This window comes from Diuraphis noxia, unplaced genomic scaffold (assembly GCF_037042655.1).
Source record: "Diuraphis noxia isolate RWA-SAM2 unplaced genomic scaffold, SU_Dnox_SAM2 contig0004, whole genome shotgun sequence".
NCBI lineage: Eukaryota > Metazoa > Arthropoda > Insecta > Hemiptera > Aphididae > Diuraphis > Diuraphis noxia.
This window is the reverse complement of record NW_028301714.1, coordinates 5,943,071-5,967,649: the sequence shown is the minus strand read 5'-3', so window position 1 is coordinate 5,967,649 and position 24,579 is coordinate 5,943,071. Positions and strand designations below refer to the sequence as shown.

General features: G+C 27.8%; 3 protein-coding genes across 11 annotated transcripts in view; 2 read left to right on the top strand and 1 right to left on the bottom strand.

The window, feature by feature from the left end:
- The first annotated feature begins 750 nt into the window (after positions 1–750).
- On the top strand, positions 751–10,937 carry LOC149055557 (uncharacterized). 2 transcript variants are annotated; one of them, XM_089227326.1, is made up of 3 exons: positions 751–1,287; positions 1,340–1,531; positions 6,404–10,937. In XM_089227326.1, the coding sequence occupies exons 2-3, from the start codon at positions 1,459–1,461 to the stop codon at positions 8,059–8,061; spliced, it is 1,731 nt and encodes a 576-aa protein (XP_089083452.1). In that variant the 5' UTR covers positions 751–1,287; positions 1,340–1,458; the 3' UTR covers positions 8,062–10,937. The 2 variants fall into 2 exon arrangements, with proteins under 2 accessions (XP_089083452.1, XP_089083451.1); XM_089227325.1 differs by having other exon boundaries at positions 751–1,531.
- A 2,276-nt stretch (positions 10,938–13,213) lies between these two features.
- ArgRS-m (arginyl-tRNA synthetase, mitochondrial) lies at positions 13,214–21,241 on the bottom strand. Its single transcript, XM_089227327.1, has 6 exons — positions 20,903–21,241; positions 19,334–19,650; positions 18,417–19,246; positions 17,397–17,524; positions 14,219–14,370; positions 13,214–13,507 (listed from the first exon to the last, which is right to left on the bottom strand). The coding sequence occupies exons 1-6, from the start codon at positions 20,966–20,968 to the stop codon at positions 13,282–13,284; spliced, it is 1,719 nt and encodes a 572-aa protein (XP_089083453.1). The 5' UTR covers positions 20,969–21,241; the 3' UTR covers positions 13,214–13,281.
- A 172-nt stretch (positions 21,242–21,413) lies between these two features.
- The window catches only part of lap (phosphatidylinositol-binding clathrin assembly protein lap), a 28,119-nt gene continuing 24,953 nt past the window's right edge, over positions 21,414–24,579 (top strand). For 5 of the 8 annotated variants that reach the window (XM_015520234.2, XM_089227323.1, XM_089227320.1 and 2 more), the window contains exons 1-2: positions 21,416–21,726; positions 21,799–22,255. In XM_015520234.2, the coding sequence (XP_015375720.2) occupies positions 22,126–22,255 (130 nt within the window). In that variant the 5' untranslated portion in view covers positions 21,416–21,726; positions 21,799–22,125. Of the gene's footprint in view, positions 21,727–21,798; positions 22,256–24,579 lie in introns of all 8 variants that reach the window. The other 3 variants (XM_089227321.1, XM_089227319.1, XM_089227324.1) reach the window with 2 other exon arrangements.

Below are 24,579 nucleotides of genomic sequence, written 5' to 3'. Positions count from 1 at the left end.
TAATAATCTATAATATATCCTAAACAGATAAACCGTCTCCGCTCAGAATCGTTTTCAGAATTTAATTCCATCCTACAGTAACCTATACTGTACAGCAGAGTGACATCCATGACTTACCCGCTTTTTTGTTATTTTATTGAAAAAAAAGAATATTTTACAATCTTATTTGCTTCAAAATAAGGCATAATAAGAAAATTAGGGTATTAAAACAGATATAATATACAACAATGATAACATAAAGACTAAGGAGAAATGCTATCCAGTAATAGAACCTAAACACCTAACATTTAAGTAAATAGTTAAGTCATAAACCATTACTCATTATAAAAATTAAAAATTATAATTTTAAATTGAACATTAGTTTTTAAAATTAAATCTATTATTGATACATTGATAGCTCAGAAATAGACTGGGGCTGAAGAGGAATGTGCCCATTAGTAAAAATGTGATCATAACTATCTATTTATAGTTACGGAGATGACTAAATACGGTATTATGTAGAATATAGCGGGGATAGAGACTTCACAGACAAGCTCTCGGATGGTGGACTCAGCGGGGTCAAATTAATTTGTCATGGGAAGGGGGAGTATGTGGCTGATCTTTTTAAGAGGAAGCCACACCCGCATGTGTTGTCTTCGTCGTACAAGTGCGTAGCATAGCAAATTTTACGCTCAGCAGATCACGTTTATCTCCGTTATTTTAAAATTTAGAGTGAATTGACCTATTATAAAAATTAAAGGCAAAATTATTACCGAGTGCATCTTATAGGCTTTTTATTATATTTTAATTTTAAGCCGAGTTATGAGTATTTTTAGATATAAAAATTATTTACAATTTTAAAATACTCATTACTCGCTTTAAAATTAAAATATAATAAAAAGCCTATGAGATGCACTTGGTAATAATCTTGCCTTTAATTTTTATAATAGGTCAATTCACTCGTAAATTTTAAAATAACGGAGATAAACGTGATCTGCTGAGCGTAAAATTTGCTATGCTACGCACTTGTACGACGAAGACAACACATGCGGGTGTGGCGTCCTCTTAACATGCACAATTTAATTATTAAAAATTCTATTTATATGGTTATCAGATATTACATTTATATAAACATTGAATAAAAGGTTATAGGAGGACTATCCCTCTCATAATTATCTCATCGGTTGACCGCCACTGTCTTTAACGAGCGCTCGTCAAACGAACAATCACCCAACAAATGATGAGCAGACGCACCGAAGAAGATATTACTACTCTTTCTAGTCACACCTCGCTCATCATAACTTTAAAGTAACTAGTCATTTTGGACTTGGTAACTTTTATTTAATTTAAACACTTACAGATTTTTGTGAACAATAAATATAAATTTACAATCTATATTATCGATTATTTCCACCCTTACAAATCCTTTTCAAGACGTTACAATAGTCACAACTCACACAACAATCAAGGGCAATAATCATGGCACCATCATTCACCAGACGTGGATTAAAAGTGGATCTTAGCGACGTCTGCCGAAAGGAAATGCTAGCAGGTGAGTACTTATCCGTCTTTTTAGTAAGTATATAGGTATCTTTTATACGTTATTTATACCGATTTATACGGTGATTAACGTTTGTCGTATATGGCGGCTTATAAAATATTATTTATGATATAATTAAATTATACATATTTTCACATATTTTCTATTTCCAACATAATATATTATTACATAATAATATTCCCTACATACATATACCCATTTGACGGCAGAATTGTATACTAATTATTAATCATAAAAACCAACCAAATACATAACACTAATGTCTATTTTTTTATAGCTGATTTCTTTGTTATCCGACTTCATTCAGTCAAAATAAATCTTTCTTTCAGCTTTCTATAATTTTCCGTTTTGCTTTATGACTGTTTTGAATATTTAAAACAGGTATTTTATGACATTTTCTTAATGTATGTGTCCGTTGCTATTGCTACGGTCACTTATCGCCACCGGCTATATGGCGGTTATTATCTATTTTAGCATTTTTTAAATAAATAAAAAAAACAAACTAAACGTTAAATTGCTATTCAAATACTTCTATAATTTTAATCACAAAAACACACATGTATACGTGAATCAAACACAAAAAATATTAAATATTTAAATAACATTTTTAGGGTGGTAAATCATTATATAAATTGAGTAACTTTTACGCATTTAAGATAGGCTATTTATAATTTATATCGAACTCTAACAGATTCAATGGCATATATAGGTATAATCTACATCTACTTCCCCCTCCGCATGTTGTTAAAACCTCTAAATCACCAATAAAATAAATTTCATATTTTTCGAAATAAAAATAATGACATTAATAATATTATCGGTGTTTTCGGCCGTCATCGTACTTAAAAAGACATTGCAGCCGCATGTATTATTTTCGTCTTACACATGCGGATGACAATATAGTGTGCTATTATTAAAATTATTATGATACTGGATTGCAGGGGGTCTTCAGAATTTAACCTTCTTTAATTGAGGGCTATGTACAATAAAAAAAGGCTCTTATAGTGGGCCAAAATGTATAAACAGTGAACACGTTTAATTATTTTGTAATATGTTAGTATATTTTATTATACATATTTTTATCTAGAGCAATGAATTGACCTACTAACTAGCTTTTAGGCATGAACATTATCTCTAACCTTCACTTATTGGTTTTTAATTTTTTATCACTTATTTTTAATTTTAAAGTGAATTATGAGTATATGTATAAATATTGATATTTGAAAATGCTCATAATTTATAGAACATGTTTTTTGTTATAATCATGTTCATCATCACGATCTGTTGGCTACATGTCGGACAACTTTCAGAATTTGTTACGTTCATAGAATTGCACCTTCACTTTGAACTATCGACTTCAAACCAGTACTAATATTTTGAAATTGATTTGCAACAATTTTGAAATTTACAACAACCAAAAACTAATTTGCAATTAATTTGTAAAATATTAACTTATATATTTTTTAAATAGATTAAACAAAGTTAAGGGACAACTTAATAAAACATAAGTAAACAAACGTAATTTATAATATTGATTAACAAATTTTAATAAAAATGATAAATAAAATTAATGAAATTATCAATCATAAAAATAACTATATTATACCTCGTCCCAAAGGAGAAAATATCTGGCGGCCACAGGCAAAACTACAGGTTTTGCTACGTAAATCTGGTGTCTACTCTTTTGGAACAAGGTATATAGTATGCCAAATTCACGTATTTCCTTTGATTTTTCGACTTCAATTCAGAACCAATATTATTAGATAAACTACAACCACATTTTGAAATTTCCTTCTCAATCACTTACCAGTATACCTAACTAACTTTAAATTCCATTGAGCGACAGTTAAACTTAGTCAAACATTTTGAAACGTAGGTAATCAAAAAAGTTTTAATACAAAATCAAAAGATCAAAAATATCAGACCTATAGCTAGACTAGCTAGGTATCAGAAATAGATAAAAACAAAATGGAAATTTAAGTGGAACCGAAAATATTCTAAACAGCTAATAGGTACACCTATTATATTTAGACATTTAGTAATATATATTTTTATTGATATTAGTAAATTTGTATTCTTATTATTTATTAATATTAGAGTTGGTTGGTCAAATGATTATTAAATACAAATCACATTTGTAGGTAGGTATTAATATTATTATAATATTAAAAAATATATAAATACAATACCGATATAGGTACCTTGAGTAACGGTATCACGAAAGGTATTTAAGGTGTATAAAAATCAGACAATTTTTACTAAATACTTTATGAATGTCTTTGTGTATCAATTAGTACTAATTAATAATAAACGTAATTTCAGAAAGTTTCTTGGAATAATATTTATTTTTTTTAAATATAATAGGTAATTTTGATTATTAATAATTTATTAATAGGTATCTATAATATTATAAGTAATAAATAGGAAAAGTGGATGTCGCTCTGCTGTATAGTAGTTTACAAGTGGGTTACTGTAATGGATGGTGTATTAAATTTGAATTCAATGATATAATATCATTGCATGTATAGGAAAAATAATTCTGAGCGGAGACGGTTTGTCAGTCTAGAATATTTTAATACTAACTAGCTGAACCCGTGCACTTCGTAGCCCGTTAAAAATCCTATCCTCTTACATGTCTTAAACTGTGTGTTAAATTTGTTTCCTGTGCTTTAACTGGCATAATACAATTCCACATAGGTAAGTCGTTAACTCTGCTAAAAAAAATCTAAAAACTATACAAACACAGTTTTTTTTATAGTTATTTTAAGTTTAAATTTGGATGAAATTACATATTAAATAATCAAGAATAACAATTTTAGTTATATTGTTGTAATTTAAAAATATTATTCGTGGGTACAATGTACTTAAAATATCTAGAGTATATTTTATATTCTAATTAATCTAATTGTAATATTTAATGTCTTAATGACTTATATTGATACAATAATACTTTATAATAAATTCAAAATTGTATACAATATGAATAACTGAGTGAGTTAGGTATATAATAAATCTGATTTGATTAATTTGGAATTTATTTTATAGTAACCTGTATTTTTTTTTTTAATAACAATATAATTAATCTATATATATATATATATAAATGGATTTCTGTCTATCTGTCCTTTATTCATTTCTAAATGGTTGGACTGATTGCGATGAAATTTGGTACAGAGATATATTAGATCTATATGGACAGCGAAGAATTGATGGGCTAAATTCAAAAGTGATAGGCCAAACGCCCAAATATCATTAAATCGAATATTTGAATTGTCAGAATTTTCTCGATAAAACAAATAAAATTACATAATTATAAACTAAATTAAACATCATTGTAAGATTATTACTTAGTACCTATATTTTAACCGTTATATATATCTATATGTATAAAAGTATTTACCTATGTGGAATCTTGTTTTAAATTTTAAATTCTTATTGGTTGTACAATTTAAACGTTTTATAAATTTTCAATTAATAAATTTTTTCAAAATTTGAACTTTAAACGGTTGTTAAAAAATACATGCCTATGTATTTTTAATATTTTCCAACTGATATTATACCAACATATGAGGAACCTTGTATTACATTTTTAAGTTTTTTGATCCAATGAATTAAATTTTATCGACATTTATTGAATAAAAACTAAAAAAACGGGAAATGTCGAATGTCTATAAATAACTTAATATACATTTCAAGTTTCTACAGTTATATGTTTTTGAATAACAACAGAATAAGAATATCAGTTTAAGAGAACTGAGTGAATATCCAATGTTGTATTTCAAATTCTCATGAAAATTTAATTTGATTTTCCGGTAGACATTTTTCATTTAATAAAAGTTTTTTGACAAACTTGAGAAGAATTCTGTATTGAATTTTCAAATTTTTGTATTTAATAGAATACATTTTTACGAATTTTAAATTCAAAATAAATTTTTAATTTTACAACACACACACACACACACACACACACACACACACACACACACACACACACACACACACACACACACACACACACACACACACACACACACACACACACACACACACACACACACACACACACACACACACACACACACACACACACACACACACACACACACACACACACACACACACACACACACACACACACACACACACACACACACACACACACACACACACACACACACACACACACACACACACACACACACACACACACACACACACACACACACACACACACACACACACACACACACACACACACACACACACACACACACACACACACACACACACACACACACACACACACACACACACACACACACACACACACACACACACACACACATCATTGTAAAATCAATACATATTCATTGCTCTGCTCAGAATCTAAAATCAATATAACAGGTCAACATTTTTCTAATTGTTTTATTTTTATTATTAAAATTTGTTGTATGTATTATTCATGATCATGAGACATGAATAACTCAAAGTGGGAGTGCTGCGTGAAATTGGCACCCGCATCGGAAAATTGGACTTCCGACAATCGGTGAAGTTGCAAAATTGAAAATTTGCGTTGCAAGTTGTTATAAATCAGTTTAAAAATATTGGCATTGGTTAAAGTTGATAGTACCAAATGGGGGTGACAACCCCACATAAACGTTACAAATTATTTCCATCAAATTCTGAAAGTTATTCGACAATGTCCAAAAATCTATCAACAAATTTGTTGGATTGATTCGATCGATATCAGCTAATGATGCTTAGCCAAATTTACATAATTAAGTAGGTACACATCTATACATATATTTATATTTCAAATATAATTCAAAGCAAGATGTTTACTCTATAGTTTTTTTTTTTCAGATTACTTTCAAACTATTGAACATTCTAGAATTGTAAGTTTATTGAATGGTGTATCATCTGATCGAATACAAATTAGCAATAAGCAGGATCAAAAATTGGCTGATGTTTTTGAAAAATTTTCATCTATAGAATTACCAGTAGGCACGAAAGGATTAGATTTCATATGTTGTGCACCGGATGTATTGGCATATAATATAAAAGATGGTAACAATTTAACAAAGTTAGATTATAACTGTGCGGAAATAAATGGAACAGGTTTTACTGGAATACGAAATTTGCCTTTAAATCAGTTTGAAACTATTCTTAATACATTTAGAATTTCTGCCGGTAAAATTAAAAAAGAATGTGAACAAAATGGTGAGTACCCATTGATCATTGTGTCAAATTCTGGACGCGAGGGCGTAGAACACATAAATGGTGAATATCCCATTTCAGCAAATAACGAGTTTATATGGGAAAAATTATTTATTGTTGATGAATATGCAGATCAGATTAGTTCATCCACAAATCCTTGCCATGTAGATTCAATTGATAACATAATAATACATTATTATAAACAAATTGATCTTACTAAAGTTAATTTTGATAGTGGTATTTTAACCAAAGATGAATATAAGAATGAAATAAAAAATGCGTACGAAAATTCTACTATTATGATGAAAAAATATGCCAATAAACCAATGGTGTTGTTGGGTTATACCAGAGATGTTGTTGAGTGTTGTGATATTGAACATGGTCAGCCATATTTATTTGGTCGACGGATTAATGGAATTGTTAATCACCGTGCAGCATTTAGCCTTAGTAAAACAAAAAATAAAAAGATCAACTATCAGAAAGTTCATATTATGAACGTCAACTTCGAAGAAGAGGCTAACAAATTGTCTACTGCTTTGGCACGTGAGAAATTTAATACTAGCACTGAAGCAAAGTTGTTACATACTCTAGCGCGGGATAGAGGTTTTATTTATGATCCATGTGGTCTTGATAAATCATATAATTTTCAAAATAATGAAGAAGATTTAGCTTTAATATCTGATATGAATAATAATGATCTTGCTGCTTATAGAATGAAATACTTTCGAGGGATTACCAAAAAAGATGGGATTAATGGTATTATGAAAGCATTGGATGATTTTAAAAACCTAGGAATGAAACCTTTGTACAAACCATGTGGCACTGGACAAAGTAAAGGGATTATAGCATATAATACTGGTGAATCAAACGAAGATTTTAAACGACGTTTTTATGAAAATATTAATAAAATAAAAAAAGAATTTGGCAGAGGTGCTGGTTATCCTTACTTGGTTATGCCAATTTTAAGTCTTGCTAGAACTATAAAAGGTGAGTTATACGATCTGAGATTTGTTGTTTATCAAAAAGTAAATGGTAATTATTCAACTATTCATACAATTCCGTTGATATTAAAAAAAGGGTTTGAGATAATGACAGAAGAATCCATGAAAAATAATGATTTTTTTCCGACAAATGTACATTTTTCAGTTTTAAAAACCGGACGACCTGGCACAGATTTTATTGTTCCTTTATGCAGAGAAGATAACTTAAATCAAGCAAATCTTACGAAAGATCAGATTAAAAGTATGTGTTTATATTTTAGTGCATACCACTGTTGGCTGTTAAAAACCAAATATCTATTATAACTACCTATCAATTTTAATCAAATATTAGTAAGCAAAGACAGAAACGCCGTCTTAAACATTTTGCATACGAAATTATTTATAATATTTTTTTAGACTCCGTTACTCAATATTTTTTGCTTTTCCTTCAAAATTGACTTCGTAAATATTATTTAATGTAACTGGCCCTAAATAGAACAAGTGGTTTAATAAAAATAGGATGTATTATGAATTAGAATAATTTTTACATTTAATAAAATTTGTTCAATATATTTTATTAATAATACTTCCACCCTAACCCCACAAAGCTTTTTTCTTTAAATACCCAATGGTAGTTAAATTCTCATAAGCATCACTTGGCTATAAAATATTTTATGGTGACTTTGTAATAATATTAATTGACAATGGTTTACTATTATCACAGTTTAAAGATAAAACTGATAGAAATTTACAACTTTCTGATATAATTTTTAACCGTCTACATCTTATATCTTCTTAGTATGAGCACTGAATAATTTTACTATTAACATTGTTAAAAACTGTTATTTTTGCAAATTACGGCCTGCGATTTTAATGCTATAGAAACGCAAAAAATGTTTTAATGCTCTAAAAGGTGTTGATAGATTCTTGTATATGCTTAGTATAGGTACCTTAACGGTAATAAATGTAAAATTTAATGGGTATAACTGCTTTGGATTTTTTTAATCTGGAAAAATAATTATTACCATTATATGTAGGTATAAGGTGTAGGTAACAGATAGAACTGACTTTTGGAATAACTTGTTCAAATTAATATTTTTTATTTATTTTTTTGTTAGTTAATTGACCCTAGTGCTACATGTATATGGATAAATTTAAAATAGCCTATTTGTGAATCCGATTATAAGAACAATTTGATGGTAAAAAGATCTATTTAAGTTAAGTAGTTTGGACGTGGAGAACTTCATGTAGGTATGTAGGAGTGGTCGTGTGGTATGATAGAAATGTTGAGTATGGAAGCAGCATGTATAGGTACTTAATAAGTACCTACATGCTAAGTACTACTTATATTTATTCTGTATTCGTTCAAGGTAGTTGGCCTATCGTGAGGAAAATGTGGCAATCAATAAAAAATGGAGGTAAAGAGCAGATTTTCCTTTCAAGCCTTTGGTGTTAGGTACATTTAATGAATCCAAGTACTTTCAACATTCTTTCATCGATATAGGGTTGATATGACGAGGAAAAGTAAGACAATGGATGAAAATAATTTTTAATTAATTTACCTACCTAGGTACTTTATTTAATTAATAATAATTAATAAATCAATTAAATTTTTTGATCTATAAAATTTAATCAACAGAGGGGATGTGGGGGATAGTCTTTCACTATTATGAATGTAAAAAAGTATATCTCATCCTAAAACTACGAAACAAATCCTAACTACACTAAACAAATATGGTATACAGGCATGCACAGGGATTTTGTATGGGGTGTGCCATGAAGAAAATGGGCCACTTTCCCTCAATTGTGACTTTAAAAACCTAACCTAATATCATTAAGGTATTTGTACGCCTATGAATTATGGTACCTACTACCTTATATATAATATGCAAAGGCACCCTGTTATCCACATTGTGTCTGTGGTTCATGGTTTAAGACAGTGGCGGTTTTGACCCCCAATACAGGGTGTCCCAAAGAGATCTGACATTCTGACAAATGAAATAACTTTTGTTCTAATCAATATTTTTTTTGAATGTCTTTTAAGTATAATCCATAGACACTTGAGCTACATTTTTAGAATACATTTTTTATTTTTTATTTTTTAATACTGAAAATAAAAACTTAAAAATTGATAAAAAATTTTTTCGAAATATTCATTATAGCCAATTTGTAAATCTGATTTTTAGAAAAATGTATATGATAAAAACACTTATTTAAGTCAAATGGCTGATTTTTTACAATTTTTTTAAACATCAATATTTTCGTTAAGTAAATTACGATCTAGTTTATGTTAGAAACATTTTAATTTCAAATAATATAAAGTTTTTTAAAAATATTTTATAATAAAATTTTTAAATAGGTGCATGTTAAAATATAATTATTGTTTTTATTGCATTTATTTTAATAATATGTGATTATAAAATATAAATTACTATAATTAACTATAATTTACTTAACGAAAATATTGATATTTAAAAAAATTGTAAAAAATCAGCCATTTGACTTAAAGAAGTGTTTTTACCATATACATTTTTCTAAAAATCAGATTTACAAATTGGCTATATTGAATATTTCGAAAAAAAATTTATCAATTTTTAAGTTTTTTATTTTCAGTATTAAAAAATAAAAAATGTATTCTAAAAATGTAGCGCAAGTGTCTATGAATTATATTTAAAAATATTGATTAGAACAAAAGTTATTTCATTTGTCAGAATGTCAGATCTCTTTGGGACACCCTGTATACACGCTGCACACACACACACACACACACACACACACACACACACACACCAAGTCATAATATTATGATCATATTTACTACTTTGTTATGTAGTTGTATTTGTTTAAAACTAATAAATTGATGAATTTAATTTTTACGATATACTCGTATGTTATATTTTTACAATAAAATAAATATCCGATACCACTAAGTAAAGTATGGTAAGTTTAAATTTGCTGAACCCCCCCCCATAAAAAGTTCCTGGCTATGGCACTGGTTTAAGATATATTAAGCAAGTATATTGTATTATTGTGTATTTATATAGTACTTATTATGATATAAATTTTAATACCATGTATATGTAATTTAAATAATATGTACTAATTAATAATTATTTATATCAATAAATAAAACAACAATTAATTGTAAGTCATTCTTGTATTGTTACTTATAATAATAAATATATAGATAAAAAAATTTATCTGGACCTTATTCTTGTATTATTATTAATTTATTAATATGTTTTGGTGTACAGTAAAAAACTTATAAACAAATAATAAAAGAACCTTAATGGTTCTAATGCAATAGGTTTCATCAATAACCAAACATCCAGTTTTTGAAAATTAATGCATTTTAGCATTAAAAAAAACAGATTATTGAAGACCAAGATCTTTTAGATGTTAGTTCTAAATAAATATTCTCTATACAAATTATTTTCAATCAATAATATTTCGATCCTAATTCCAAGTAAAAATGTCTTTATTACCCATTTGTTATGTGTCATTTCTTATTGTACACTTATATTATTTTGTTTGAGATATGATTGAATTCATCTAATTCAAATAATTATCAAGTAAAATTATAGCCTAATGAAATTAATAACCATTAACAGATTAATACAGAAGTAATTATTGTTTTAATAAATGAGGTATAATGAGTCACAAGAAAAAAAAACATCAAAAATTGTAAATTTTTTGATCTTTAGAGTATCAAGCATAAGCGTTGTGTCCTATGGAAACATATCCGAACATAAGTTATATGCTAGCTACTTTAAAATACTTTACAATGTACGGTATGTACAATAATATTTCATATTATAAGTATATTATTTTAAGATTTAATTTTATCACCTATTTAATATGTGGCTTAGAAAGAATTTGCATTCAAAAAACAGGTGAATGCAATACCACAAATATATGCATTAGTAAACATGTTGCAATTTTTTAAACGTATAACACCTGATGGTTGACATACATGTGTAATTTTCCATTATTAAATACCCGTGAAAACATTAAAAAAGTATAGATGAATGATGAATTTAAAATAGTTAAATATTTTATCAGATCAAAAATGTGTTAACACACATACTTTATGAAGACATGAATTAATATTTTTAATTGTAACACTAAAATCATAGGCGTGCGCAGGGGGTATGCAGGGTATGCAGCTGCATACCCTGAAGTTCTGTGAGGGGCGAACATCGACTCTGGAAAATTGAAACATCCAGTTATCAGTTATCATCAACTACCAAGTATTTGCGAAATACATACTTCTTGTATTGTGTAATGGTATTTATTAAAATAGTTTTTTTAATTAAACAGTAGGTTTTTCAATATTTGTGAATTGTGTATACATATTATCAGAATTTTACGAGCTTAAAATAACTTTCAGAGCGCGCTATTGTCAGTCTTCTGCATATCCTGAAAAAGAGGCCTGCGCACGCCTATGACTAAAATGTTGTAATTAGTAAAGTTAAATAAGGTATTAAAATGTTTAACATATTATATTACTCATTACTTAATTGCAACTTGTGTTTAAATAACCACAATTATAACAATACAAAGATTTTTTTGTTTGTAACTAAAATCAGGTTAACAGATTATTGGACTTTAATAAGATAACTTGTGAGCAAATCCATAGTTTTCTACAATATCCCGATATCCGTTAAAACTTAAATAGCTTAGATATTATTTATAAATACATAGTTTATTTATTTATAGTAATATATTTACTATTTACATAGTTTATTTATTTATAGTAATATATTTACAGTAGGTTTTAAGATTAAATGAAAGCAGGGTCCTGCACCTAAATTACCAAACTTTTAACAACCATAAATTATAAATACCTTAAGAATCAAACATCCAAAACCCATATAACCTGAATAATTCTGCTTTCAAAACATTCAAATTAACCCGAAACACAAATAATTTTGTTTTTTGCAATCTTCATGTGATATATCATTTTGTATTTCTTGTGATTAGTTTGATTTTGTAGGTCTTCAATATCAACAATAGTATTGACAAGAACAATTTTATAATCAATTGTTGGTATATTTAATAAATATTTTCTTAAAAATAAAATCCAACAAAATCATTTGATTCCGATTAAGGATTAAACCAAATCACTTGATGTTAAATTATTTCTTATAATATATATATAATTCATTACTTTATTAGTGTATATTATATTGGTCCAAAACAATTGTTGCACATTATAAATAATAAAATAAATAAGTTTTTAAAATTTTTTGTAGGGTTTAGCTTATAATGAAATTTAAATATTTGTATTTTTTAGACTACTCATTACCCATATTAACCATCATTAACTCATGAAATAACAGTTATTAAAACTCTAACGTTCATTTACATTTTTTTACTTCAGTGTTTGAACACCCAAATACATTTAGTACTCAAAACCCGAATAAATGATTTGGTTGGAAATCCCTGAATGAAAGTTAAAGTAAAAACATTCAAAAAAACTATTAATTATTTATATTCTTCACATTTGTCTAGTAGAACAAAAATTTGTAAGTAAGCTATTAATCACATACATTTTAATGGAACTAATCCTAAAATTTTCATTCCACAACTAAGTGTTTCTCTTGCTCTGCAGAACAACAAAATTCTTTGCTGAGCAACAATACTGCTAGAATTTTTAACATTTAAAACTTTTAAAGCTTTGTTGATGCAATTGGATAATCGAAATAAATAGTTGACTAAAATACATGCTTCTAATTCCTGGTTTGTTTCATTTAATATATCTTCAAATCTGAAAAACAAAATAATATTATAATTTAATTATTACAAAATAAGAGGTAAGACAATGTTATTAATTTTCAATCAACTGCAATTTAAAAGATCAGAAAGGCTGATTGATGTTTTTTTTTATTTACTTTATAGTTTTTAGGCAATATATTCATTATATTATGTTAAATCAAAGATTAATGAATACAAATTTTAGTTTTTTATGAGACTTACTCGAGATCAAATATCTTATATCTTACATTTTTAGACTTGAACAAACAAATTAAAAAATTTTCAAATTGCTACATTCAATGGTGAATTTAAATTTAAAAAATGAAAAAAAGTCAACAACAAATCAACAACAAGTAGACTTTCCATCAAATTTGTAACCATCAGTAATTATTTTCAGAATCATATAAAAAAAATGATTGGCATATCAGAAATATAATCAATGTGTAATAGGTACTATAACAGTAGTGGGTTGAAGGGCTCAAATTTTCAAAGGGGGTGGTGACTGTGGCGCAGAATTATATACTAAGGCACAACCACTTGGCTCTTTCGACTACATTTTATTTGCATTATAACTTTGTTGTAATTAAAAAGGGGGATAGTGGTGGTAAGTACAAAATAATGAAAATTCTTTCATTTAAAATGTATGTACAGTTTGTCACTTCACTATAGTAGTTGATAAAAATTATTGTCTATTGATTAATTTATATTGTTAAAAATAACTTACCGACATATTTCTAAAATTAAGTCTAATGCGACAGTTTCAGTAAAGCATTCAGGAACAACATCATCTGGTAAGGTTACATTAGAATTAACATCTTCTAGACTTATTAAACGGCAATGTGTATATTGAAGTTTAATGCCAGTATCTCCATTCACCTAAAAAATAAATTAAACTATCGATAACTGTATTGGAAAAATACAGAAAAATTATTATTATAGAATTATATAAAGACCAAGAAACAATAATTAGAGAAAGAGTTTGTCAGAAACCAAAAAAAGAGCGAAACAAGACTGTTTTTGGTCACCCTACTTATTCAATATATTCATAGAAGTTGTTCAAGTATTCAAAGTACAAACAATGGTATAAAAATAAATGGAAAAGTAATCCATTGTGTCAAATTTGCTGATGACATCTATGGCAACAGAGATAGCGAAAGCTATGCAACAATCAATAGATAAATTTAATGAAATTTTAAAATGATACTTGATGAAGAACAATATAAATAAAATAAAAGTCAAGTTACGGTAGTAAGTAAAAAAAAGAGTACCCACTGAGACAGGTACAACAGTATAAATATTAAGAGGACGTGATACCCGCATGTGTTGTCTCCGTCTTACAAGTACATTATATAGTAAATTTTACGTTCAGCCGAACACGTGTAGCTCCGTTTGCTTAAAAATTAGGGTAAATTGACCTCTTATAAAATTTAAAGGTATGATTGTTATCTAGACAACCTCATATGCTTTTTATTATATTTACATTTTAAAGGAAGTTATGAGTATTTTAAGATGCACAAAAAATTTACAATTTTAAAATACTCATAACTCACTTTAAATTTAATATATAATAAAAAGCATATAAAGTTGTCTAGATAATAGTCTTACCTTTAAATTTTATAAGAGGTCAGTTCACTCTAATTTTTAAGCAGATGGAGCTACATGTATTCTGCTGAATGTTAAATTTACTATATAATGTACTTGTAAGACATTTGAGTACAACCCCAGGCGTTAAAGAGAGAAAAGTGGAAGTCAATTTTTTCATTTTGACAAGATTTAGCTTTTCGAATTGAAAAAAAGAATATTTGAAAATATTTAAGCATTTAACAAAAATACATGTTTAAAATAACTATTCAAATATTAAAAAAAAAAAAGCGGGTCAGTCGTGTATGTCGCTCTGCTGTACAGTAGGTTACTGTAATGGATGGGATTAAATTTGAATGCAATGATAGGTATCATAGTATACGAAAAACGATTCTGAACGGAGATGATTTGTCAGTCTAGGATATATTATATTTAAATATTGTCACATATTATATTTTGAAACAAATATTTTATTTTTCAATTAAGGCGCATTTTGCATAAGGCACGGTTAATCCACAGAATAGATAAAATCAATTAGTGTAGTTATCATATAGTTGTCATAATTCATAATACCTTATATTATCATAGATATACGAATACCTGGTTTGAGGATAAATAGTTATCATTACCGCGATTTCATAAAAATTTAAAACTCAAACGCTCAAAATATTTTTCCTATAATGACGCTTCAAATTTTCTCTATAGCTATTTGAAGCAAAACTTATGGAAAACTTGGTGTTAAATTTTATAACCTTAGATATAAATACAAACAATATTATGAATTTTGAACTACAAAATAATTTGCAAATATTCATGGTTTTGACGAATTTTTGTCAATATTTGAAATTCAAATGTTAATAAAAATTTAATTTGAATTTCCGGTGGACATTTTTTTTGTGATAAAGATTGAAAAACTTGTAAGGAGCCTTGTATTAAATTTTCAAATCTTAGGTATAAAAGGAAAATTTTTTATGAATTTCTAGAATAAAATAATTTACGAATTTTCGTGAATTTTACGTATGTTGTCAAAATTAAAATTTGAATACATGTAAAAAAAAATTGTGGCAATACATTTATTTTATTTTTCAACTGCTATTGTAAAAATATATTATGAGCCTTGTATTAAATTCTCAAATCATAGAATTAAAAAGAAAAACTTTTATGAATTTCGATCTAAGATAATTTGAAAATTGCCGTAATTTTTACGTGTTAAGTCAATATTTGAACTTCAAATACTAATAAAAAAAAATTGTGCCTATGTATTCTTATAATTTTTTTATCACTATAATAATAACTTATGAGGAACTTTGTATTAAATTTTCAAGTATTTTGATAGGGCCAAAACATTTTTATCCACACTTCAAAAAAAAATTTTCAAACAAATTGAAAATTTCAGTCGTCTATAAATATCTCAAAAAAAGTCAAAACATTTTGAAAATTAAATCATGTAAAGAAAATGCCAATCTAAATAACTGATAAAATTTTGAAGTATATACGACTTATACTTTTTGAATAATAACAAATATTTAAAATCGTTTGAGGATAAATCGTTATCGTTACGCTATTTCGTAAAAATTTAAAATTCAAACGCACTTAAAATTTTTCCTATAATGATACTTCGAGTTTTCTCTATAGCTATTTGAAGGAAAACTTATTGTTGTATTTTTAATCCTTAGTTATAAACGCAAAATTTTTTATGATTTTTCAACTTCAAAATTACTTGCAAATTTTCGCGTTTTGGACAGATTTCGTAAAATTTTGAACTATAAACGCTTATTAAAAAAAATCGTGACTTATGATTTTTAATTTTTTTTAGCTACAATAAGAATAACTCAGAAGGAACCTTGTATTAAATTTTCAAGTTTTTTTGGTCGTTCAACATTTTTTTACCGACACAAACATTTTTGAAAATTAAACTGTATATAGATAACACTACCATAAACATTTGGTGAAAATTTCAAGTATTTACAGTGATTAGTATTTGAATTACAACCATATAAAAAAATCGATTTGGTTGAAAACTGATTTTGCGTAAAAATTCCCGTTTTTCTGTCATTTTTTTTTTGTTTTTCTCGATTTTTTTGAAAAATGTTGGAAAATGTTTACTTTTGACCTCTATAATGCAATTTTACATCGGAAACCACCTCAAAAGTTTGAAATCGAAGCATTATTTCGACTAGTTATGCAGTACACAGACACAAAGAAAAAAAAACACATCATTGTAAAATCAATACATTCATCACTTCGTTCAGAATCTCAAAATAATTAATATCTTAAACCAAACTAGGTTTGTTGAATTAAAAAAAATTTAAACATGATACCTGTAATGCTGACTCCCAAGAAAAATTGTAATCTTTTTTTCGTTTTTGTTTTAGATCATTTATTATTATAGCAGATATTCCTAATATATCTGCGACTTCATTATCATCCATTGAATTACTTTTGGTAGCTGAAAATAATTAAAATAAATAAGGGGTGATAATAATAACATTAATAACAATTATTAATAGGATTCAAGACTTATTGCAATATGTACTTATTTTAAATATTATAATATGCTTAATAATATTTTGCTAAAATTATAGGGGGCAAAAACAGGAAGAAATTATAATCATAGGCGTGTTTATGGGAGGGGCAAGTGGCCACTGCTGCCCTCCCCCCCCCTAGACTGTGCTTCAAACAAAATGTTGTGTGTCCCCTGCAGTACCTATAGATTTGATTGATTGCAATTTTTGTACCTTGATTTATAGCTGCACACAATTAATAGAACATTTTATTTATATTTGAGAATTTATTAATTAGTGATTATAGTATCATAATAATATTATGTTAATTAATTCTCTATAACTATATAACATGTTTAGTTAATATTATAAATATTATGTATCTGTTTTTAATTTAGTTTTAAAGGTATTTTTATTGTTTTGACAATGGTTATACTTTTTGATCATAATTAAAAAATATTCCTATAATTGTGAATTTTGTAACATAAAGATGTCTAAAAATTTCTAAAAAAAAAAAAATTAAAAATAGGTCTCACAATTTAAAAATTTGTTGTGCCCCCTCAGCTACCAAAGTATGAACATGTCTATGATTATAATACTTGAGAATATATCCTAATATCATAATCATACTGTTAAAATGTTTAAATTTGTTGTAAATTATTAGTTTTTGTAAAATATACTAAAATATGCACAAGTATGTTACCTAATCTTTGTAATTAAAAAATTTCAAAATATGAATTGATATTTTATAACCATTGCAGAAAAACATATATTTGTATACATATATGAGCAATTAGTTTTTAACTCTAATTATTACCATATTATATTTATACCAACTTTCAGAATATTTTCTTTTCAAGTTCATAGTGAATTTTGCCTGATTTAGAAGTTGATTTAACAATATTCCCTCGCCTTTTCTTGAGCTCATACCATGTATCCTTCCAAATGGAATATGATGCACATTTATATTTGAATTAATTTGTGCAATTATGGATTTTAGTAAGTAAAAATGTTTGCCTTGAGTATTATCAGCAACATAAAATAAATCTTCAGCACCATAACATTTGTGGCGTTTAAGTGCTGCAGCAATATCTCGTGTGAGGTATAATGTAGAGTTATCGTTTTTTAAAATTGTGATTTCTTGATTATTAGAAAGCACAACAGTAGATCCATCTTCTTTACGTTTTAATAAGCCAATTTTATTGAGCTGATCTAGAACATCTTGAATTTTTTCTTTTGAATATTTTGATTCCCACTCATATTCATCAAAGACTATTCCCAATCTCTTATAAATAACTTCTAATTCATTAATAGTGATTGATCTAAATTCATTCCATAAGTTAATAATATCAGAGGTAGAATTACCACACTCTAAATCTTTAAATATAGATTTAGCTTTATTATGAATGCTCGAGTCATTTTTTGCCATTTGATTGGCTAATATGTACGCATTGTGTAAAGATTCTATTGTCATATCGTTATTAGACATATCTGGTTTCATTTGTTCTAATCCTAGTAGGGTATAACCAAACTGAGGTCCCCAGTCACCCAAGTAGGTAATGCGTATAACACGGCCATTGATAAAATTTTTTAAGTTAGAAATAAAGTTTCCAATAATAGTTGAACGTAAATGACCAACATGAAATGGCTTTGCAATGTTTGGAGAACTGTAATGAGTGAAATATGTGTTAATTTTATATAATGATCAGTGACTTTAAAGTAATTATATTATTTATATTAAACTTACCAATTACCTAAAATCAATGATGGAAGGTTTAGAATTCTGTATACAATGTTGACAAGTTATATCAATATTATTTTTAAGTATGTCGTTAATAAACTCATGTTTATTTAAATGTATTATTAAATGTTGTGGATTTAATTGAGAAGTTGTTATTTCGTGACTTGGTATTTTAAAATCTATTAATGGATTTGTTCCAAAATATTTTTGAAGAATATTAAGAGGCATGTGAAAACCAATATCGTTCATAGAATTTACTTTTCCTATTTTCAGATTAGCTATGAAATCATTTACTACATCTTTTGAATTTTTATTAATTGCGCAGGCAACCTGAAACATTTTAAAATCAAAATTTAATTCACCAAAATATCAAACAAATTCAATAGAATATACACATTAAAAAAAAAAAAAATATTATATTAGTTGTTTACAAAAATTATCGTTTTTACTAAAATTTTAACAATTGGAAAATAATTTTTTTTTCTTTTTTATCTGACACATAACTTTTTGGGCAAACACATATTAGTTAAATATGAAATTGGCAGTAAATTTTCCAATGATAAAAGTATTTACAAAAATAAAATAAATATTAAATGATAAAGTCTAGGGCACTAGTTATGTATGTGAGTATATTGTATATAACAGGGTATTAAACATATTATCTGAATTGCTCAATAAACAGATTAGAAGCATACTTTTTAACTTAAAATTAATTATTCTCAAGTTACATTTTTCCAACAATGATTTTATAAAATGTATTGATTTTTTTTAAATAAAAGACAAAAAAGTAAGTGGGTGACACTCTGCTATACACCTATACAGTTGTAGGTTACAAATGGGTCATTTTAATGGATAGTATTAAATTTGAATTAAATGATATAATAAAAATTGTAAAGGAAAATGATTCTGAATGAAGACGGTTTTTCAGTTAAGTATATTTTAAATTATATTATTATTATTAACACAGTAGCCGGTAGGTTGAAGTAATATTATTTACATATTATCATATTTTTTTTTTATATCATTTTATACTGTAAAGTTTTAAATAGGTACCTACAAAAAATGTTTTAATTAGTATTTTAATTCCAACTTCAGACACTCATAAAAAATTATTTTGTATTTACGCTCAACTTTTTTTTAAATTCCCACAAACAACAACTTTCAATGAGACTTTCAAGGAACCTTGTAACACAATTACAAGTTTTTCAAAAATTATATAATGCCTAAAAATAGTTCAACAAGAGTCAAAATATTTTGAAAATCGTATGATGTCTATAAAATACCAATATAAATATTTAGCGAAAATTACATGTACTTATCTACAGTAATTTTTTTGAAAGTCACTTCAAGAACTAAAATAGATTTTGAGTAAAAGTTCTAAGTTTCCCTTATACCTACAACCTGAATTCACCAACAATATTCACCTTCCTTTCGATGTATGTAGGTATTGAGTTTAAAATCAAAGCATTATTTCGATTACTTGTCTACTTATCGTGTATACAAAAACAAAAAACACACACATCATTATAAAATCAATAAACTCATCGCTCTGCTTAGGATTTAAAACATATTTAGTCGTTACCTTTTCAGCCACATATCGCTTACATAGTCGATAACTGGATCTGGACAAAATAGCAGTTCGAACCATCGTTATGAAAGTTTACTATTTAAAGCGTTGTTTACTCGTCTATCTCCGCCACGTTACGTGATTATGTGAGTTCATCAATCGTCAATTACCATGGGACAATAACTTTCGTCCGAAATTCAAAAACACCAATAAAGATCGACTACAAAGTGCGAGACTTGCGAGTCGAAAAAATGTATTAACATGAAGATGAAGTCCAATTACCGGAACTGTGAAGTTGGCGTTTCCGGTCTCGGAGAAACGATTTTTGGTTATCACTTTATCAGTCGGGCGGGATTTGAGACATTTGAGTGATAACCGTGAAGGTTGTCGGGGGTGGGGAAAACTCGACCATGACCCCGTGAGCGCAAGCGCAAAATGGTTAGGAAATATTTTCGCGCCTGCGAACGGGTGGGAAAGTGCTAAACCCCACTGCGGAACAGTCACAACTACTCGCAAGTCATAGTGGCCAGTGAGTGACTATAGTGAGACACTGAGACGTGAGTCGCAAACAGAATCTTGTCTCGAAACCTCCCCAAACATAATTTTTCGCCTTTCGTCCTTTCGTACTCGTCCATAAGCGGGAAACGGAGAGCATTGCAACTGTCCGTCCGTTTGCGCCGTACGAATACGACGACGATTACCACTCACACAACCACCGCCACCAAATTACATTTCGTATTATAATACCTATTATTATTAGGACATCGTCCACATATGACGAGGCGGCTGCGATCTACCGGCAAAACAAATTCGACGACGGTCTTATTGAACCGTGATAAGTAGGTAGTCCGTGTTCGTGTGCGTGTGTGTTTTTTTTTCATCGCTGTCATTCTCATTATTATTATTATCAGCCATCAGGAACGTCGGCGACGGGCTACGACTGGCTAGCAGTAAGCAGACTGAGACGGCAGTGCAGTCCACCACAGACGACGTTAGCTAGGATTTCTACCATTTCTAGTCTCCCCTTGACTTCGCGTAACGGTTGAGGAAAAAAAAAATCGACTGCGTGCAAAATACTTCGTGAACCCGTTCCCGAGCGTTTGATCAGGTTGATTGTTTCTGGATCACGCTCGTCTTAACCGCCCAGGTAGATAGTCTGCCTGACGGTAAACCAACGACACAGATAAAGAAGGAGAAACGAAAACCGCGAAGCACTCATACGCGAAGGGTCGTTCGAGATGGCTGGTCAAACAATACAAGATAGACTGCTGGCTGCCCGACACAGTTTGGCTGGACAAGGTCTGGCCAAGTCTGTGTGCAAGGCCACCACCGAAGAGCTGATTGGACCGAAAAAGAAACATTTGGACTGTGAGTGTATACTTGTCACTAATATTATCATCGAGATTATTATTATTCATTACCTATCTATCGGGCTGTTTCTTACGATAGCACAACATTGTTTTATTGATTTTTAAATCTATATTTTATCATTTAACTCTTAAACACTGATGTTTAACTAGAATATATGTATTGGTGTTATATAATATGAAATATAAATACTTCTTATTAGCGGAGCTCCAAAGTAAGGTATAAGTGTAACTAATAAGACTAAAATAGCTTTTAAAAGTGTAGACATCATTGTGGTAAGCAACAGGTAATAGGGATAATCAAATTTTTAACTGTAAGTAGTCGCTTCATCGGATGATAGTTAAGGTAACAAAATTGAGACCCATGGTAGTCAGGACTACAGACAAGTAGTAAGTACCTACCCAAAATATAGTTTTTAGGACAATAAATGATATGTGGAAGTTGCAGGTTTTCTAACATTTAGTAACATTTTTAAAATGTTATGATTTGTAAAATCACAAGATTGTTATTTGAGATGTGTTATGCGTAACTTGGATGTATTGTTAAAATAAGTTATGTTATGTTAATTTAAAACATACTTATTACCTATATATTATAACTAATATTTAAAATATAGTTTAAATGTCAATAATTTAACCTAAATAAATATTTTAGTAAAAATTCTCTCTATTCTCCATAATAATAATTATAGTGAATTAGTGACTATGATTAAATCATATGAATAATAGATGTATTCTCATCTCCATTGGATTTCAAAGTAATAATTAGAAATGTAATTGACAGTTATTGTATTTAAATGACAAGAGATCCAATAAAGATCTACAGTTAGTTATAAAAGAGAATACAGTTAGTTACAATGAGTATCTACCTATACCATATTATTGCATTATTTGTGGAAATGTCAACCCACACACAAACTTAGGCTGGTTCTTACAATGTCCGGTTAAGTGTTTGTTAACAGTTAACCGAACATTGTAAGAACAGCCCTTAGTAAGCTTATGGCTTAATCCTTAGTTATTTATTGACTGATTTTAGACCTAACTGGTTAAATTTTGAAACTAGGTAGATATACCTATATATACTTATTTGACAATGATATTATCAGAATAATACCTAGGTTTTAGGTACTATTTGATTTATAGTGCATGTCGAATATGATAAAATTGTAGCCAACATGCTTATTTGATTAATAAGTTAACTACATAACCAGCAATGCTAAATTTGTGGTAATTGTTTATTTTTAATCAAAATCATCCTCTGACTATAATATTTATTAATAATTTAATTAACTAATTTAAAAACCAATTTAAGTAAAAATATCTATCTATGTACATTTTTGCACTCATATTAAAAGAATATAATCCATACACATCAGTGTCATGTAATTAGACATCTGGTATTGTTATTTATCATTCATAATAATACCTAATTGATACTTGCAATTTGTTATTATTTACCTTCTGTTATTTAATTAACATCATCGGTGGCCAATATTTGGTTCATTTTTGTAAAATAATTACAATTATTGTTTTAAGGAATATTAATTTTGAAAGTTATAATAAAACACACATTTAATCAACACAATCCTTTAAAATTGTCTTTGCTTTTTCTTTTTCTTTACCTATAACCTATATACAATTTCTGTATTTAGGCCATCTGGCCATTAGCTAAGTGATTTATAAGTCTTTAGCAATACATATTTTAAAAGTGTTTTATGTTATCATTTACATATCTGATATTTAATCATTTTAAACAATGTTTTGATATTTTATAAATTATATATCTTTTTTTTAAGTGTTATGGTGAACTAGGAGGGTATTTATGTTAGTATTGCTTCTCAATTAGTTATATAATTTATTTTAAATTAAGCATTACCACAATATACCATGCTCATACTAGTGTTCAGTATTAGACATTACATATTGGCCACTGGGTATTTACAAGTTATATTCTATCTACTATTTCATAAAACAACAGTTATTAGGTAGGTATATAATGATAAGTTTCAATGGATGATAGTCAGGGCTTGCCTTAACCATCCAATTATATTGATAACATTTTATGTGAGCTCTTCTAACTTGTAGTCCTACACATTTTCTTAGAACCAGAGAATGCTGACATTAAGTCTTGTTCTATACATTTTAATTTTGTTTATCATAGACTTAACTTTAAAAATTTGGAGAAAATACTTCTTTTTGGGCTACATTTTTTTCGATTGTTGTTAAATAACTTACCCTAATCTAATCTAAATATATTAACGATGATGCAAAATAAAAAAATCTGTGTAAATCATTAGTTAGTAAGTTGTAACCTACTTAAGTTAT

Bases quoted from the DNA above. Each gene is read 5' to 3' on its own strand.
- ArgRS-m (XM_089227327.1), bottom strand. From the start codon at position 20,968: ATGGTTCGAACTGCTATTTTGTCCAGATCCAGTTATCGACTATGTAAG. The intron at 17,525-18,416 runs GTTGGTATAAAT...AATTATTTTCAG, and splicing joins GAAAAGAAAATATTCTGAAA to CTACCAAAAGTAATTCAATG. The intron at 13,508-14,218 runs GTAAGTTATTTT...TTTGTTTTTCAG, and splicing joins TTAATTTTAGAAATATGTCG to ATTTGAAGATATATTAAATG.
- LOC149055557 (XM_089227326.1), top strand. From the start codon at position 1,459: ATGGCACCATCATTCACCAGACGTGGATTAAAAGTGGATCTTAGCGAC. The intron at 1,532-6,403 runs GTGAGTACTTAT...TTTTTTTTTCAG, and splicing joins CCGAAAGGAAATGCTAGCAG to ATTACTTTCAAACTATTGAA.